The following is a 13,534-nucleotide window of genomic DNA, read 5'->3' on the forward strand; positions in this document are numbered from 1 at the left end:
TTGACGTCACGACACATGGCACAAAACTGATTTTATTTAATACCTGAACATTCTGGCTTTGTGAAAACTACTTCAGTCAAATGAAATTAAATTGTTTTAATTAATGGCATTTTTTCCCCCGTGTCAAGTAGAGAAAAAAAAAAGATAGAATCAGTGTGGAATGTTGAGGGAAAACTTACATATTCATCGAATTGCCAGGATCATTTGCATATCAAAAGGAGATGAAGAATGCGCTTCTTAAAGATCAGAATAAATATCAAGTAATAAATGTCAAGGGCATGGGCGACATCATCATTTATATATTGTGTACTGACTGCTTGTTACGGTTTACGCGAGTATAATTTAAGCCAAAAGGAAGTAAAAAATATATATATATTATTCGGATATTAATTTTGAAGCAGAAGAAGTGAAAATACTTTTTTGTTTGTTTGTTTGTTTGTTTTCCTTCGGCAGCCTGCTTGAACTTCTTGAAGCTGTGTAAAATCAAGTACTACAACTACTGCCTCATTCACAATGTCCAGGTAAGATCTTCCTACGCAGAACTCAGCCATCAGGCAACATTTATCTGAAATGAATGAATTTCTTATCATTTAACGTTTAAAATAACTGTAACGTTATAACAACGTAATAAATGGGTTTCAGAAAGGGACGTGTGAAGGAGCGGCGTCTTTCTACAGTGTTAGTAGTTTAGTTTAGTTTGTCATCAGTCACGTTTCATTTCCTGACGTCATCACATTTCTGCAGTGTGTGTTTTTTTTTTTAATTTAAAATTATTATTTTTTTAAATCATTATTCTTGAGCAAATTATATCACCAGGAAACCTGATCTTTATTGTGGTGTAACTTATATCATCACGAAGTGTTTATCAGGGCTGGGTGGCGATGATATAATATTAATTACTTTTCTGAGATATTGCACATGAAATTAGTTTTTTAAAACCAAATACAAACTCTGATTGAAAGCTGATTTGATGACGAAATTTAAATCGGCTTAAATTAATTTTCATAGACATTTATCTATTTTGTTAGTTTGCTTTTAATGGTTTGTTTATTAAAAACGCAACACTGCGGTTTGGCTGAGAATCTGTTTACGAACCTGTGTATCGTGACGCGTATAAGTATCGCGATATGATATTTTGGCTCATATCGCCCAGCCGCTGATATAAAATGTTCATATCGCGATCGCTGAAGCTTCCGTGACGACGTATGGAATTAATTTCACTGTAAACGTAGAAGAACTGTAACAGTGGTGCTGTTTGGTTTTATTTCCTCTTTCAGAGAGATTTTATCGTCCAGACTGGAGACCCTACAGGCTCTGGCCGAGGAGGAGAGTCCGTGTTCTGGTCAGTAATAAACACCTCATGATGATGATGATGATGATGATTTAATCTGTTTGCCTTTTGAACTGGCGCTATACATTTACAATGTTTTCTAATTTAAAAAAATAAATGGTATAATTCGAGGAATAAACACCATGTCATTTATAGGGAAATAATCAATGTCGGACTCACCCCGAGGTTGATCTATTTTCCCGTATCGGCACACCCTGGAGCGGTTTTATAACTGTTTAAATAAGTACACTTCTCATTTTTTTAACGCATTTATAGTTACGATTAATGCTCTGGAACGTCCACGAAGCGATAGTTTCTGCTGTCACTCGCATTTATAGCGACTACGGCGACCTTCAGCTCTATCCTGAAGGTTTATATCCTGAAGGTTTTCCTGTGGCAGAAAACCGTGCTGACACTGGAGACTCCTTCCATAAATGTTCAATAAAAACGTCTCCGAATGACGATGTGACGTTTTCTAAAATCGCTGTTAAATAACAGTGAATAAACGGCTCATCGGTCTTGGAAAATGCCTGCGCAGGTTGTTACTATAGGAACGATAACTTGTATGAATATCAACATTGATATAAACCTGTTGTGTGTGTTGTGTCAGTAAGCTGTACGGGGATCAGGCGCACTTCTTCGATGCTGAGAAGGTTCCACGGATCAAGCACAAGAAGAAGGGCACCGTCTCCATGGTGAACAATGGCAATGAGCAGCACGGTTCTCAGGTTCTAATTTTATATATATATAATATTTATATATTTATATACACGCTAGTTTATTTATGAAGTTAACACATGCATGTCTTCTGATATTGATTGATTTTCTTCTTTGATAAACATAATTGCTTTAGTTTTTGTGTTTTATATGTTAATACGCTCGTCGTCGTTAACGACTTAATTTTAAAATAAATAAATAAACATAATGTATTGTGTTACTGTGTTTGTAATTCTTTATATTATCTGTCTACTGACTGCGTCCTTTACAGCAATACATCAACTGCATGATATTATTAAATGATTACATTTTTCCTCAAATGTTTTTTCAGTGAAGGTTTTATTTTATTCTGTTTTTTATTATTATTCATGAACAAGGTTTAATAATGTACTTAACAAGAGACAACTATAGCTACTGGTTTAGCATTACGCAGACTGCATGTCTATATCATGACACGTTCAGCTCAAAAACATTGTTTGTGTCAGTAATACAGTTTCACAAAATGCAGAGTAAATTCTATTACAAACATTAAATACCCAAACCAAATCTCTCTCTGTCTGTCTTTACTGTCATTACTGATAAAATAAAGTGTGTTGGGTAGAGTAGGAGTTCTGTGACACGCAGAAATCAGTCTGAGAGTGTTTAGTCTTTAATATAATGATGGACTGAATCTGAAGGAAGAAATGATTAACAGAGGAATGTTTATAATCTCTCCGTCTTTGTGCTCCTCCTCCAAAACCACCTCCTCATACACACAGAGAACCAGGAAGTTCATTTCAAAGGCTGTTATTAGAGTTGTTTACGATTGCTATGACAATTTTTTCAATACTTTGAACAATTTTCCTAAACTCTTACCACAGTTAGCACAACATCCGTCTGTGTAGGCTGTACAATTAACACATTTCTTGTTGCTTTGACACATAACGCGTACAGTTAACGCACATTTAAAATGCTTGAACTTCTTTTACACACAAGCTCAACCAAGACCAAAACAGTGGATTTGTACTGCCAAATGTACAAATGCTTTCACACTGTATGTCAGAACAGATAACATCATGTTCTAAACCTAACTTATAGGATAAAGTCAAAGTGAACAGCTGTTCATATTGTGAATTGAAACATGTATATATCCCCTGTATTTTATTCCATTGCTACCGAGAAACAGCTGATTGAAGTTGGGCAAATAGATCAATCACGGCTGATTCCCAGCTAGGAAGCACACTCAGTTGTTGAGCTTCTGTCAATCGCATGACCATATGGTATACAGTAAAAGAGGACCTCTTTGGGCTGATCTTGTGTGGAAAAGGAACAATATAGAGCAACAAAAAGTAAGAAAAATGCCTGCACGAGGGAGAGGAAGACGAGTACCAGGACAAGGGAGATGAGTGGGACAAGGGCAAGGGTGAGGAATACTTGGACGAGGACAAGGTAGAGAGAGAGGAGTTAGAATGTGTGGTGGTGCACAGAGAAGGGCCAGAGCTAGGGTACCTGATGAAATAAGAGCTGCTATCATAGACCATGTCATAATCCACGGGCTATCATACAGAGAGCCTGGTGAACGAGTACAACCAAATCTCAGCCAGGGGACACAGTGGGATCCATTGTCCGGATTTTTCGAGAAACCGACAGGTATGATATTGTATAAGGGCTCCTCCTACTGCAAAGTGTAAATACAGTCATTTTACCATGTATTACTGTACAATGACCATATGCCTGTATGGCAGATTAGAAGATGGCTTTTTTCTTTTTTTATTATTATTCTGTGGCTTTTTCTCTTTGTATATTTTGTATTTTCACACAATAAACAGCAGTTATATTGCATATCTTGCAGTAATGTCCTGTTGCAAATAGAGACTTTTCTGCAGCAATTCTGTCTTCTTTTTTTCATAAACCGAACATTCTATAAAGCTACTCTGAGATGGGTCATTCATTTTTTGTATTGAATTTATGCAGCAAAGGAAACAAAATGCATGCATTTAGTAAACCCAACAAAAAGAAAATGTAGAGAGGCTTCAAAAAGAAACTGCAGAGCAAAGCACAATCTATGATCAATACAATATACTGTCTATTGTATAAGGGCAGACCTGACACTTAAAAAATAATGCAGTTTCTGTAATTCCATCTGATGTTAGTGTTTTTATGACATTGTGCTATGATTGACTAAATGTTCCTGTAGGAAGAGAACATGTGTTAGTGTTTTGGTAGATGTGGTTTATTGTGTTAGTGTATTATTGTCTTTTGAAAATTAGTGTTGGAGTTTAGTTTACAGTGTGTGATCTTGAGCATGAAATTAACCGTTTTGCCAGTTGTCTGTTGTAGGTGTGTTAGTGTGTTAAATTGTTAAAAGTATTGAAAAAATTGTCATAGCGATCGTAAAAAACTGTAACATCTAAAGTGTTCATATTTGTCATGTGTTTAGATTTCTGTGATCTGACTCTGGATCCCAGCACAGTAAATTATTACCTCATTCTGTCTGAGAAGAACAGAGCGGTGTTACGCAGTGAGAGAAAGCAGCAGTACTCTGATCATCCAGAGAGATTTGATTCCTTGTGGCAGGTGTTGAGTAAAGAGAGTGTGTGTGGACGCTGTTACTGGGAGGTGGAGTGGAGCAGTTATGGTGTGTTCATATCAGTCTCATATTCCACACCACTCAGAGTCCACACCACATTCACTCAGCCTCTATACGCTGGGTTCTTGCTGCACTCTCATGGATCAACTGTAAGGTTATTTGATCCAAAAAAAAAAATCTAAAAATGAAATTACTCCATAATCGCTGACCATTAACTTTTCATAAATTTTACTGATTTTTAAACTGTATGAATTTTAAATGAAATCACATTCTAATAAACATTTACATTTTCTTTCATGATTACTTGTAAATTGAATTGATGAAGCATAACGTCCAACATGATGCTACCACCACCATGCTTCACTGTAGGGATGTTGTTCTCAGGGTGATGTGCAGTGTTGGCTTACGACCAAATGTTGGCCAAAACGTTCAATTTTGGTCCATTAGACCTAGTAAACTTTTTCAACATGTTTGCTGGAGCTTTTTCTGGTTGATCCTGGATGGAGGGATTAGAAATCATTACAGTATTTAGTTTTATAGAGACGAGGCAAACAGTTGTACACATAGCATGTTCACTGGGAACATTCTGTACACAAGACTTTAATCTTTATGATTACAGAAGCAGTTTTAGGAGGGAAAGCTACAGTATTCAGGTGATGTATTCAAGCAGGAGGATGAGTATTAAGACTTTTTTTTTTTTTGAAAGCGCAAGTCTTTAAGCTATCCACATCCAGATCTGCTCCTTGTACATTTCATTATTTCAGGTACTAGTAATGAACCTGCACTTTATTATTATTATTATTATTATTATTATTATTATTATTATCATTATTATTATTATTATTAAAGCAGACATGATGGATCCTAATAGGCCAAAATTCTACTAAGGTTCTGTGGGGCAAGACTAGAAGATTGTGATTTATGGTAGTTTAAGCTGCACTTAAATCAAGCAACGAATGCAAAAAGACTGAACTTTGATCAGAGGCCAGTGGTGGGTAATTTACTACTTTAATCAACGCTGTTTCAGTACTGATAAAGTCTAAACCCTGACTAAAAGATTTAACGTGTTCTTTTACTATACCATGGTGGTAAATTTAAATGAGTAATGTGGACTGTAATAAGTATGTATGAAGTTATTGGAAAACTGTATAATCCTTTATTTTTATAAAATATAACCCCAAACATCTGTAAAATAAGACTGTATTCTGTCATTTGTTGTCATGTATCAAGAAACTCTGGACTCCAGTTCCCATCAGCCACTGCACTGCACTAGCTGCCACATGACCACCTGCACCTGATTCACGTTTTGTTAATGAGCACTCGTGTGTATATATAGTCATTGTCTGCACTGTTTGCTTGTCTTTCGTTGTCCTAGACTCTTGTCGTTTATGTCTCGGTGTGTTGTTTCATGCCACAGTGTTATACCAAGTTGTCTTAGTGTCTTTGTTTCGTAATACGTTTGTTTAAATAAATGTCATTCTCTGCACTTGCTTCTGCCTCAACCTCAATACGTGGCAGAACGAAAGACCCACTATCAGAAGCAGCAGATCACCAAGATGGACGCCTGGTTTGCAGCATATGAGGAGTGGTATAGAGGACTATTGGAGCAGGGTAGAAGGACAGATGAACTACTCGCTCAGAATGACCGCATGCTCTGGCTGCCGCGGCGGGACAGACCATGCACCAGGTCACCACCGGCAATGTTCACAAAGGACTACGCCATGCCACACCGACAGGAGGGGGAGTCTGTGGTCGGGGCTGACACCAACTCCCACCCTCTCTCCCCTATTATGGCTCTCGCTCAGCCTTCATATTCAGTGGAGGACGTCGCTCTGCCTCCACGTTCCGTGAGAGACGTCGCTCCATCTCCTACCGGACTCAAGGAATCCCCACTGGTCAGCTACCACAAAGTCGCTCTGCCTCCCTATTCAGCTGTGGACGTCGCTCAGCCTCCCTGTTCAGCTGTGGACGTCGCTCAGCCTCCCTGGTCAGCCGTGGACGTCGCTCAGCCTCCCTGGTCAACTGTGGACGTCACTCAGCCTTCCTGTTCAATTGAGGTGGTCGCTCAGCCTCCCTGTTCGGCTGTGGACGTCGCCCAGCCTCCCTGGTCAGCCGTGGACGTCGCTCAGCCTTCCTGTTCAATTGAGGTGGTCGCTCACCCTCCCTGTTCAGCTGTGGACGTCGCTCAGCCTCCCTGCTCGGTTGTGGACGTCGCTCAGCCTCCCTGCTCGGCTGGGGTCGTCGCTCAGCCTCCCTGCTCGGCTGTGGACGTCGCTCTGCCTCCCTGCTCGGCTGGGGACGTCGCTCTGCCTCCCTGCTCGGCTGGGGTCGTCGCTCTGCCTCCCTGCTCGGCTGGGGTCGTCGCTCTGCCTCCCTGCTCGGCTGGGGTCGTCGCTCTGCCTCTCTGCTCGGCTGGGGTCGTTGCTCTGCCTCTCTGCTCCGCCGAGGACGTCGCTCCGCTGTCCAGCTCCGCCGAGGACGTCGCTCTGCTTCCCTGCACCGACGGGGACGTTGCCCCGCTTTCAAGATCTGGTGAGGACGTCGCCCCGCTTTCATGTCCTGCCGAGGAAGTATCTCTGCCTCCCTGTGCCGTTGTGGAAGCCACTCGGCCTCCTGGTTTTGCTGGGGACATTTTGCCCAGGGGGCCAGGACCACCAGATGGAGGACGTATAATTTTGGGTGCTCCGGGAGTAGCGCCCTTGGGGGAGGGTTCTGTCATGTATCGAGAAACTCTGGACTCCAGTTCCCATCAGCCACTGCACTGCACTAGCTGCCACATGACCACCTGCACCTGATTCACGTTTTGTTAATGAGCACTCGTGTGTGTGTATATATAGTCATTGTCTGCACTGTTTGCTTGTCTTTCGTTGTCCTAGACTCTTGTCGTTTATGTCTCGGTGTTTTGTTTCATGCCACAGTGTTATACCAAGTTCTCTTAGTGTCTTTGTTTCGTAGTACGTTTGTTTAAATAAATGTCATTCTCTGCACTTGCTTCTGCCTCAACCTCGATACGTGACATTTGTCATAGACCAAGCTACGTTGAGGAATCTATATGTAGTCACATCACTACTGGTTCATTCAAATATATTTCTGTTATTTCATTAAAATATGGTTGGGTATAAATATCGGTTTAATAATTAACCCTACGGTTTATTAATTTGATTAATCTTTTTTTTTAAAACTTAGCCAAAATGACACATGGTAAATATAACCCTATAGTTTATCCACATGTGATCTAGTTTAGTCATCATCATCAATATTGTTATTATCACCATTATTGTGTTGCCTTTGTTTACATGTGATTATTATGCAAATAGTTTGTTTTGGGCTGTGCCTTGTTTACCTACCCTTCCAGCCTGTAATGTATTAAACTTTATGCAAGTGCAGTTAAAGACTTTTATTTGAGAGGGTCAGGCAGACAAATCCAAATCATGAGACAGTAGCATGGTCGAAATAACAGGCAATGGGTCAGGCGATCAACAAACACTATTAATCTGGGCAAGGCTAGAATCAGAAATGAGAAACGAGAAATAAATGCAGGGTAAGGAGATAACACTCCATACTACACAAGGTACAAAGAGACATGAGCGGTTTAAATGACAAACGTAATCAGGGGTGAAACACAAGACAGCTGAAAACAATGATGTCACACTACGGGAAACAACCAATGACAAGACAGGGGCGAGACAGGACAAAAACCATAACAAAAGCACATGTAGAAAGTAAACAAAGTCAATGTCACTGAAGACCCAAAAGACCCCCCCCCCCCAAAAAAAAACTGCCAGAATACATTCCCCTCCCCTGGCGGTCCTGGCCCTTTGGGCAAAATGTCAGCTGAACTGAGAGACTGAGCAGCATCCTCAGCGGAATAGGAAGGCGGAGCGACGTTCTCAGCGGAGCAGGAAGGTGGAGCGTCATCCTCCATCGCCTCTGCAGGCTGAACGTGGATGGTTGTGTCAACAGACTCGGTCGTGAGCAGATCTTTGTCCATGTCAGCAGACTCGGGCATGGGAAGAACTTGGTTGTCCGTGTCAGCAGACTCGGGCGTGAGCAGAACTTGGTCGGTCGTGACATCGGTTTCAGGCATGAGGAGAACTTGGTTGGTCGTGTCAACAGACTCTGGCATGAGCAGAACCTGGTTGGTCATGACGTCGGCTTCAGGCGTGAACAGAACTTGGTTGGTCGTGACGTCGGTTTCAGGCATGAGGAGAACTTGGTTCGTCGTGTCAACAGACTCTGACATGAGCAGAACCTGGTACGTGATGTCGGTTTCAGGCTAGAGTAATACTTGGTTCGTCATGTCAACAGACTCTGGCATGAGCAGAACCTGGTGGGTCATGATGTCGGCTTCAGGCGTGAACAGAGCCTGGTTGGTCGTTGACCTCAGACAGGAACCTGGCCTGAGAGGCCGTCTCCCGGACCTCGGACAGGAACCTGGCCTGAGAGGCCGTCTCCCGGACCTCGGACTGGAACCTGGCCGGAGAGGCCGTCTCCCGGACCTCGGACAGGAACCTGGCCTGAGAGGCCGTCTCCCGGAGCTCGGACAGGAACCTGGCCTGAGAGGCCGTCTCCCGGACCTCGGACAGGAACCTGGCCTGAGAGGCCGTCTCCCCGACCTCGGACAGGAACCTGCCCTGAGAGGCCGTCTCCCCGACCTCGGACAGGAACCTGGCCTGAGAGGCCGTCTCCCCGACCTCGGACAGGAACCTGGCCTGAGAGGCCGTCTCCCCGACCTCGGACAGGAACTTGACTTTATGCTGGAGCTCTCGAGATGAGAAAACCTCATGGGTCTCATGCTGGGGTCTGGGGAGAAGGTCGCCATGTTGACCTCCAACGGGTGCTCGGGAGCTGAGACTACCTCGTGGGTCTCAGGTTGGAGCTCTGGAGAGGAGGTTGCCACCTTGACCTTGGGCTGGAGCTCTGGAGATGAGAGCACCTCGTGGATCTCAGGCTGTAGCTCTGGAGATGAGGTCGCCACGTTGACCTCTGGCAGGAACTCTGCAGGTGAGGCTACCTCGTTGGTCTCAGGTTGGAGCGTTGGATATTAGGTTTGGTGTGTATTCTGGACGCCCAAACTCCTTTATCAGTAGTCCCACCAACTGAGTTACATCGTGAAGACCCTTGGATTCTGTACAGGCCAGACGCTCCGCCCACTGGCGGGCTTGGCCAATGAGGCGGGTGAGTATGAACCCCAGCCAGTGCCTCTGGTCAGGCTTGGGGTGCGCCAGGCTCAAAAAATGTAATTGGCAGTCAAAATGAAAATACTCAGGGTAGCCGAAAAATCCATTGTATGGCTCTGGGGGATCCATGGCAACCCATTGATGAAACTTGATTTCAAGTTGATTTCAACTTGAGTTGAGTGTCGGTAGGGTGTTCCTTATTACCTTGCATGATGTCTCCTTCGCTTTGCTGCTGCTTCCATGTTACAGGTGAAGTATTCTGTCATGTATTGAGGCAGAGATGGAAGCAAGTGCAGGATAGTTAGTTTAATACAAGCAGTACAAGTCCAAAGGATCAGACAGAAATCAATAAATAAAGACAGTCAGAGATCAGGCGATTAAGCAAACAGTCCAAACAAGGCAAGGCAAGGCAAAAAGACGAGGTCGAAAACAAGAACAAAGTCAAAACCAGGATCAACAAACAAGGTATTAAGGCTTGGTTATGACAGAAACAAAATGTAACTTAACATATACTTCACAAAGAATAAGTGTTTGAACAGTCTCTTATATGTGTGGTGTGATTGTGAGTGTAAATTGGATGCAGGTGTGCGTGATTAGAATGAGGGGGTGTGTTCTGGAAAATGTGGTCCATGGCGGCCATGTTTGTAGGCCGCAGTGCAGGATATGAAATGTAGTAACTGGCTTGCTGTGATATGACAGCATGTCTATATCATGACACATTCAGCTCAAAAACATTGTTTGTGTCAGTAATACAGTTTCACAAAATGCAGAGTAAATTCTATTAAAAACATTAAATACCCAAACCACAAATATGTCAAATACATATTTCCCTCATTAAAATGCAAATCAATTTACAAAATTTTTGACATACATTTTTCTGGATTTTCTTGTTGTTATTCTGTCTCTCACTCTTCAAATAAATCTACCATTAAAATTATAGACTGATCATTTCTTTGTCAGTGGGCAAACGTACAAACGTATCAGCAGGGGATCAAATACTTCTTTCCCTCACTGTGTATATTGTCGCGACGGACCGACAGCCAGCGCACATGATAAGAAAGTCTTTCCTTCCCCGACTGCCGCACAGGCACAAAGCAGACAGCCTCGCACCAAACACACCATCAGCTGGAAGGACCGTCATGGTGGGGCGGAACTGCCGACACTACACCGGCCGGCGATTGGGGAGTCAGTCGGGAGAATTCCACCATTCAGGCGACGGGGGAAGAGTTTAAGAGGACGCTCTTCCGCCCGTGCGAGGGAGAGTACTAACTCACAGACCACGTGCGCGTCCTTTTGCTGCATAAAGGTATACCGACCTCAGACACGGCAACATCATTTCTCTAATCTCTCTCTCTCTCTCTCATTCTCTTCCCGAAGGTTCGGGACGAAGATGCCAGCTGGTGAGATCACACACGCACGGGAAACCCCCACACACTTCCTGGGCATCCCGACACGCCCTTGAGAGCGTCGCAACGCCAGCCACACCCCCACAAAACCTCTCACACTCACCCACACACACTTCCTCACTGCAGACAGTACTGAGTAAGAAAAATAAAACCTTAATCACTGTATCACTACAACCAGTCTCCTGCGTATCTGTGCTCCGCCCTTCCCCGGGCTATTTCCCTTACACTGGTGGAGGATGCGGGCATAGAGCACAGACCCGCCAACAACAACAACAAAAAAAAAAAAAAGAGAGAAATATAGAGAAAAAAAAAAGAGAGAGCGAGAAAGAAACATGGACCCCGCACTGAAATGCCTGCTGGAAACTAGCATCCAGCAGCAAACCATTACACAGCAGCTCGCCGACAGCCTCCAGGTCGCGACCCAGACGCTGGTTGCCCTGAGGACCGAGACCCCCGCTGCCTCCACGCCCCTCCCTGATTTGGGACGCGCGATCTGCCGCCTGCTTCCCCCCCTTTTCCCCCTTTCCCCCGAGGAATATCTCGAGGCATACTTCAAGGCCTTTGAGAGTATTGCCAGCCAAGAGGGATGGGACCGGGAAGACGACTGGCCCCGCGCCCTCGGCCCACTGCTCACGGGAGAGGCACACACGGCCTACTATGCCCTCGAGCCGGAGGAGGCTACTGACTACGAGGCGATGAAGGAGGGAGTCCTGACGTGGTGTGGGCGAACCCCCTACCAGGCGGCGATGGAGTTCCATCGCTGGCCCTATCGGCCGGGGGCCCGACCACGCGGACAGCTGAACACCCTCGTCCGGATAACCAAAAGGGGGCTCCAGCCGGACCGGCATACCACCGCGGAGGTGGCGGAAAAAGTGGCCGTAGACCGTTTCCTGAGGGTGTTGCCCTGCACAGAATGCCAGGCCGTAGGGGTGCAAGCACCGGCAACGCCCCAGGAGCTCCTAACTGCCCTCGAGCGAACAATGGCCACCCTCGAGCTCGGCCAAGGTGAACAGCGGCTCCCCGACGCGCCCCTTGGTGCCTCTGGCCCCCGGCCCGACCGCCAACACTGTCCCGGCACCTGGAGGACCTTCCAGAGGTCACCCGTCAGTGTAACCCCCGTGGACGAGCCCATGCCCATGGAGCCAGAGATGGAACCCGCCAGGCTGACCCAGAAGCCGTGGTTAGCAGGGTGCGCCCTCCATTTACGGCAGCCGCCGGATGGCCCCACCCTGACGGTGTGGGTCGAGGGGAGCCCGGTAACCGCCCTGCTAGACACCAGGAGCATGGTGACCCTCGCCCGACAATCCATTCTACCCAAAGGTCTTTGCCCGGGGGGGGGGGGGTTCTCACCGTAACCTGTATCCATGGGGACACCCGGGAAGTTCCAGCAGCCGAGGTCCAGATTCAGGTTAAATCCGGGGTCTGGCCCCTCCAGGTGGGCGTGATCCCCGAGCTCCCGGTACCCCTGTTCCTTGGAAGGGACTGGCCAGGATTCCCGATGGGCCCGGCTATCGAATCCGGCAGGCCGCGGCAACGCACGAAGAGGACCCGGGCCCGGCAGGCCTACCTGGCCCAGGACGACGGAGACGCCTCCACGGAAGGTAAGGCCCCCCTAAACATTAATCCTCTGTCTTCTGTCTTTCACCAGGTGAACCGGGAGGGGAAGTTTGGATGGGAGCAGAAGCAAGACGACCGCCTGAAGCACTGCTGGGCCCAGGTGCGAGTGATAGAGGGAGTCGACCAGAGCCCTGACCTGAGACTCCCTACCTCGTACTTCCTCGTCCGAAGTGGTCTCCTCTATCAACGGGCCTGCCGCCGTGGGGAGCAGGTGGACCTCCTGGTGGTACCCAAATCAAAGACCCAAACAGTAATGCATCTGGCCCACACCCATCCCCTCGGCGGCCACCTGGGGCCATGAAACACCTTGGAGAAGCTGAGGGATCGCTTTGTGTGGCCCGGGATGGACGCGGAGGTCTGGAGCTTCTGCCAGCAATGCCCTCTGTGCCAGTGCACTGCCCCACGGAGGCCCCCACCGGCGCCCCTTATTCCTCTGCCCATTATCGGCGTTCCCTTCGAGTGAGTGGGCATGGACCTCGTGGGCCCTCTTCCCAAGTCTGCCCAGGGCCATGAGTACATCCTGGTCATTGTTGACTACGCCACCCGGTACCCCGAGGTGGTGCCGCTGTGCAAAGCCACCTCCCACAACATCGCCAGGGAGCTGGTACTCCTGTTCAGTCGGGTGGGGATCCCAAAGGATGTGCTGACCGACCAAGGTATGCCTTTTGTATCCAAACTAATGTCCGATCTGTGTCGACGGTTACCGGTGAAGCAC

At 46.2% G+C, this 13,534-nt stretch overlaps 1 protein-coding gene across 1 annotated transcript in view; it reads left to right on the forward strand.

Annotated features, from left to right (window-relative positions):
- Positions 1–11,258, forward strand: part of LOC128616650 (peptidyl-prolyl cis-trans isomerase-like 4) — an 11,861-nt gene extending 603 nt beyond the window's left edge. The window contains exons 2-6 of the mRNA XM_053639311.1: positions 454–521; positions 1,278–1,342; positions 1,941–2,058; positions 10,884–11,077; positions 11,174–11,258. Of these exons, the coding sequence (XP_053495286.1) occupies positions 454–521; positions 1,278–1,342; positions 1,941–2,058; positions 10,884–11,077; positions 11,174–11,258 (530 nt within the window). The remainder of the gene's footprint in view (positions 1–453; positions 522–1,277; positions 1,343–1,940; positions 2,059–10,883; positions 11,078–11,173) is intronic.
- The last annotated feature ends 2,276 nt before the right edge of the window (positions 11,259–13,534 follow it).

Source organism: Ictalurus furcatus, chromosome 2 (assembly GCF_023375685.1).
Source record: "Ictalurus furcatus strain D&B chromosome 2, Billie_1.0, whole genome shotgun sequence".
In the NCBI taxonomy this organism is placed as follows: Eukaryota; Metazoa; Chordata; class Actinopteri; order Siluriformes; family Ictaluridae; genus Ictalurus; species Ictalurus furcatus.